A 6000-nucleotide genomic window follows, 5' to 3' on the forward strand; every position below is an offset into this window, starting at 1 on the left:
AACATGTGCCACAGCCGAGCTCGCGCTATAGTGGAGCGCACCATCGGCCTGTTTAAGGGCAGATGGCGCTGCCTCGACTGCACTGGAGGGAGGTTATTGTACACTCCTGAAAAGGTGTCCAAAATCGTGCTGGCATGTGCTGTGCTACACAATGTGGCACAGCTTAAAAACGTGCCTCTACCCCCTGACGCCGATTGCTGTGTTGGCCCCGACCCTGACCCCCATCCCCAGGCATTTGAGCCAAATGCTGCTGCTGTGCGCCAGCGTTTGGAAGTGATGCGTCGCTTGTAAAGAACAACAAAAGGTGTGGAAAAAATATATTATTTATTCAAGAATTCCCTCATTGTGCTGTTTATTTCAGTTAGGACAGTCTTGATTTCACCCAACTCCTTTGCCACCTCTCTGACTGAGTTAATGACTTCCCTCTGCATTTCAAGGACTGCATCGGTGAGGACACGCCCGCTGCTGGAGGGTTGAGAGCCGCGTGCCGTGGAGACGCTGGGCACAGACGGCTGCTCAGCTGCAGCCTCTGAACCACTGGCACTGGCCCAGCTAGAACACCCAGCGACTGAAATAAAGATTGTTCTATATGAATAAATTGTAATCGTGTAGCCTACATACTACAGCCTTGACTGCATTCATTTTACTTATTTCACTTACCTGTGTCATCTGGTGCATCTGGCGCGTCAGTGTCCCCCTCCGCCTCAGTCACCACTCCACTTAATAGGGATTCCCCAATAATTGCCGACAGTCTCTCATCAAGAGGGGTTAGCTCCGGTGTCCCCTTTCCCCCACCCGTGGCAGACACACTCTGGCGATGGAGCGCTAGACGCTTTTTTGCCTCGACTTTGATGTCTGACCATTTCTTTTTTATTTCGGCCACAGTACGAGGTTGTGAGGCTACAGCATTTACAGCGTCTGCAACCTTTTGCCACTCAAGTGCCTTTTTGGCATTAGTAATGCCCACACTGTGCCCTCCAAACAACATTTTTCTCCTCTTTTCCACCTCGCCAACGATAACTTCTACTTCACATTGAGTGAAGTTACGTTTTTTTGATTTCCTCTCTATGTTTGCCATAATTTCACAATCTATGAATATTAACTTGTGGGCGTTTCACGGACTATTTATGAGCAACTTTGGGCGTGACATGAAGCCGCAAAAGCTGCGCTACATTTAGAATTGATTGGGATTTATTAAGGAAAAAATGCGTAGGATGTGCGTGCGCACGGTTTTATAAATCCGAATATTTCTGTGCGTACGCACGTCTTATGTTTCATCCGTACGCCACTTCTGACGCAAAACCTACGCAAAGTTTTATAAATGAGGCCCCTGGTCTTTGAGGATTTTCACGAATCTCTCTAATGCAGGGGTCACTAATCTCGGTCCTGGAGGGCCGATGTCCTGCAGGGTTTAGCTCCAACCAAGTCCAACACACCTGCCTGAAAGTTTCTATTATGCCTAGTGAGACCTTGATTAGCTGGTTCAGGTGTCTTTAATTGGGGCTGGAGCTAAACTCTGCAGGACAGCGGCCCTCCAGGACCGAGATTGGTGACCCATGCTCTAATGCTTGTACACCATGCATTCTGGTACATGTTGATACATGTTGATCCTATCATGGAGGAGCGGAAGCATAAAAGGAGGAGTGACGACAGTGAAGGACGAGAGAGGCCAGGCCTGGATTTATGTTATGTTGTTTATGTTTTATTATGTGACAGCAGTCGTCCGAGAGGGGTGAGGTTCCCGCCTCATTCTTCCCATAACATTTGAACTGCGTTACACTGCGTTTGAAGATCTTGAATCTTTGCCTCAGACTCTTGTGCATCTGCGTTTTTAGATTGCACTTCTTTACATTTAGCATCTATACTTGACGATAGACATGTTATTAACTCACATAGCCATGCACTACTTATGAAGTTTAAAGCCTCAATTATTTCACCATTTGATTTCTTTTGATGTTTGCCAATTATTAGAGAGAGAGAAAAAGAAAAGAGGAGGTAAAGAGAGAGAGCATTAAGAAATCTTGTCTTATCCTTTCCCTGACCATGTGACTTTAACCCAAATGTGAGACTTTCAAACTGACCAATCAGATAATTATAACTTCCCACATTGTTCTAAAGGTGTGACAAATCATAGACCCCCGAAGTATACACATCTTGGCCTACAGGCCTTGATGACTTAATCAGCCACTCAACTCCAAATAGTCATTGAGGAAAGAGGGGGTGGAAAACAGTAAAGCAAATGTCTTTGTTAATTTCAAATATCTGGGATTATTTTCAATCCTACACACTCCTGTCCAATAATCATGCTGTCTAATCAGCATCTTGATATGCCACACCTGTGTGGTGGATGGATTATCTCGGAGAAGTGCTCAGTAACACAGATTTAGTCAGATTTGTGAACAATATTTGAGAGAAATAGGCCTTTTCTCTACAGAGAAAAAGTCTTAGATCTTTGAGTTTATAATTTTGTTCAGTATATATATATGTTATTTGTCATTTACGCTAAAAAGTATAATTATTTACACTACGATTCCAGAGTTTGAGGTCGTTAAGATTTCAAGGTTTTGAAAGAAGTCTCTTTTGATCAACAAGGCTGCATAATATTGTGAAATAATATCAAGATTTCAAATATTTTTAGCACAGTTTAATTAGTAGTATATTAAAAATATACATATTTCTAAAGCAGAAACATGTTTGAGGTATGCACAAATTCATTACGATCTTTCTCATTGTAAACATTTTAACAGTCCATTTAATCATGTTTCTCATAGCAGAAGATGACTGGATGTTTGGAAATAGTTGTGAAGGAAAATGTGTCAAATATTTCCTTGCCTCTGGTCTCTCCTGTAATCGTCTCATTCTGTTTTCTGCTTCGCCAGGAGATGCACTTTCACCCTAAAGCCTTAAAAGACGTGCGGGGACAGGTTGGAGCTCCCATGCCCGGTAAAGTGGTGGAAGTAAAGGTGAAGCCAGGCCAGAAGGTGGAGAAAGGTCAGCCTCTCTGCGTACTCAGCGCCATGAAGATGGAGACCGTCGTCAACTCGCCAATCTCAGGCATAATATCCAAGGTGCATGTCAATCCCGACAGCAGCCTGGAAGGGGATGACCTCATCCTGGAAATAACTGAATAAAATGTAAAAGCTACTGAGGTTAAAGGTTGCTTTTCTAGAATTCATTTTTTGACTGATCTTGTAATTTGGTGGATTGGTGGTATTGTGATTGCTGATGATTCTAACGTGGTGTAAAACTCTCCTGAGCTTTCAGAGTTGGAATAATTTTTTTGGCTGTTGTTTGATTTAAAAAAGAAGCATATAAATGAAGCATTTATAGCCTGTAACCAGAAACCATAGAAGCCTTTTATGATTCACTTATATTCAGTTATGGCTCTGTTAATACACTGAGGACACTGAATTTACTTACAGCCTTGAGGAATGAAGGACACATGACACCGACATTACAGACAGATCATTCCAGTTTTATTATAATTTTTAAAGTCAATTAATAACATATTAAAATTAACATGATTCATTATAAATCCAAATGACAATAACATAACTTAATTTAAATTTGTGCGTGGTTGCGTGCGTGCGTGCATGTGTGTGTGTGTGTGTGAGAGAGAGAGAGAGAGAGAGAGAGAGAGAGAGAGAGAGAGAGAGACACTGCAAGTTGTAAGTTTGAAGAGGAACAGCAGTTTCATATTAATGTCATGTTAGTGGAAAGGAAAATCAATGTTAAAATAACAGCAACTATTCTAATAGACGCACATTAAGCACAGTGTCGGGATGATAACATCATACTGCAGATCTTGCCAAAAGCAATAAAGTTGATTAATCATGAACCCATAAGGTATTCAGATGTATATAATAATCAACAATAATTGAAGATTCAAAACCTGCCATTATTTTGGACTAGCTCATTATGAGGAATGCGAGTATAGCTAATGTACTGTTGTAAATGTGTTATTATAATGCTTTTGAAAGTTACTGCACAACAAATTCCTTATTTCTTTCTCCTCTTTTTAATCACTCTATCACCTTTGCACCACGGGAGCTCTCAGGTATGCGCTTCCACTGTAAGTGAACAGCATGTCATTACATAAGCAATAATGAAGTAAACAAATGCAAAACATATGTCTGTGGGGCAGCAAAGAGAAGCTTCATTTTACAAATACTCCTACAAAATGTTTTGTAAATGTAATTGTGTAATATGTTTACATAAATCCCACTTAAAAGCTCAAACAATGTGGTTTTCTGATTCAGCAGAATGCGTTTTAAAACATTCCCTATTTGAATGCTGTAGAAAAAGAGACCGTAATTATGGGTAACCATTGATGCACCTTTAATATTGGAAAAGTCTTCAGTCTGTTATTAATGATATGCTGCATAAGATAGTTAATAGTTGACCTTGAAATTAGCCTTGTTGTAGTTTCATATAGAAATCTCACTGTGACATTTCAAGGTGGATAAATACTAAAAATGGGATTCACAAACGAAAATCTGGATTTTTTTTTACAGCAATATTCTGTCCCAATACAAAGGTTCTAACTGATTGAAAAGTTGATGTAGTCTGAAGAGATCAAAGGACAATGGTGATTGTTTATTGAGCTTTTGGATGCATTCACTTTTACTGATTGAATCTGGCTTGCTTATCAACGGCATACTGCAGAGAGACTACACTATTTCACAATGGCTTTTCAATAAATCATGTCTTGCACATGGTTCTCACACATGTTGAGCTTAAGTTATTAGCTTTGTGTGATAGATAGGAAGTGTGTGAATGAGCCTGTACAAAAAGTGTTCATATATGTTTTCGTGTATAAAAGCCAAAGATGCATACAGACACCCACGTGTTACCAGGGATACCAAAAGATACATGAAACCGAGCTGCTCAATTAAACATGAAAACTGCATTGTGTTTTTTTTTGGGGGGGGGGGGGGGGGGGGGTTAATGCCACTGTTTGGCAGTTTCTGCTATGATGTTTATAGAAGAAATGCTCAACCAATAAGAACCTGTAAGGTTCTTTTTAGAATCAACATCTTGTGGGTTTGATGTAGAATGTTTCTGTTGAACTAACAGGACTACAATTTATATACAAAGCAAAGCAAACTTCATAATTATATTCTTTTATCATTACAACTATTGCTTTTTCTTTTTGTTCTTTTGAGATAATTACTGTTAAATTTGTAATTTATAGTAAACTCAAATCATGTACGTGGGCGGAGAACTGAGGACATTAGCAATTCAGTCCTTAAGTCTTTCAGTTGAGGATTTCTTTATTGAAGCTGAAAAATTAAAGCTCCATACATATTGGTTTAATGATTTAATTTGTTGTAAAAGGGAATGTTGTGTATTTGTGTGTCTGTTAACTATGTATGTTGATACAGTTCAGTTGAAATCGTACATTGTATTTACATGATTATAAGAATGTTTGTTGTGTCATTTCGTTTCCTTTTCCTCCATTTTAAACTTTGTCTACGGTTGTTAATCAAATTAAATTAAATAAATCAATAAATTAAATAAAGAATTACAATACATGTTCTCACATGTGATCACTTTACTCATAAATGCACTGAATGAAATGAACTGCTCTTCTAATAAATCGTGATGTGTTAGTGAATTTAATAACCTAGTGTACTCACTGCACTGTAGGCCATTGTACAAAGACTATGTCAAAGTCACTATGTTCACAACACATTATTTTTAGGTACATCATTGAATATATCATTGAATATGCTAAAGGTAGGGTAGGCAACTTCAGAGAAGCTAGCAATAGCAAGTTAGCTTTGAAAGCATGAGATCCCTCCCTCCCTTCTGAGCGTCTCAAAAGCCACAGCAGACATAAACACGCACAGCTAGAGCAGAGTCTGCAAAGTGTCACGATATGAGAGATGCCGTCAAATTACATCATGTCTCAAAGCACATAACATTACAATAATAACAGGGCTTTCAGCATTCAGAGACTCACGCAAATGACACTTTTCACACACTCTCACGCCACAC

General features: G+C 39.4%; 1 protein-coding gene across 2 annotated transcripts in view; it reads left to right on the forward strand.

The window, feature by feature from the left end:
* pcxb (pyruvate carboxylase b) overlaps nt 1-5534 on the forward strand; it is a 273773-nt gene extending 268239 nt beyond the window's left edge. For both annotated transcript variants that reach the window (XM_077229559.1, XM_077229560.1), the window contains one exon: nt 2880-5534. In XM_077229559.1, coding sequence (XP_077085674.1) covers nt 2880-3131 — 252 coding nt within the window. In that variant the 3' untranslated portion in view covers nt 3132-5534. The remainder of the gene's footprint in view (nt 1-2879) is intronic.
* The last annotated feature ends 466 nt before the right edge of the window (nt 5535-6000 follow it).

This window comes from Siphateles boraxobius, unplaced genomic scaffold (genome assembly GCF_051911475.1).
Source record: "Siphateles boraxobius isolate OS27281-9 unplaced genomic scaffold, OSU_SipBor_1 130, whole genome shotgun sequence".
In the NCBI taxonomy this organism is placed as follows: Eukaryota; Metazoa; Chordata; class Actinopteri; order Cypriniformes; family Leuciscidae; genus Siphateles; species Siphateles boraxobius.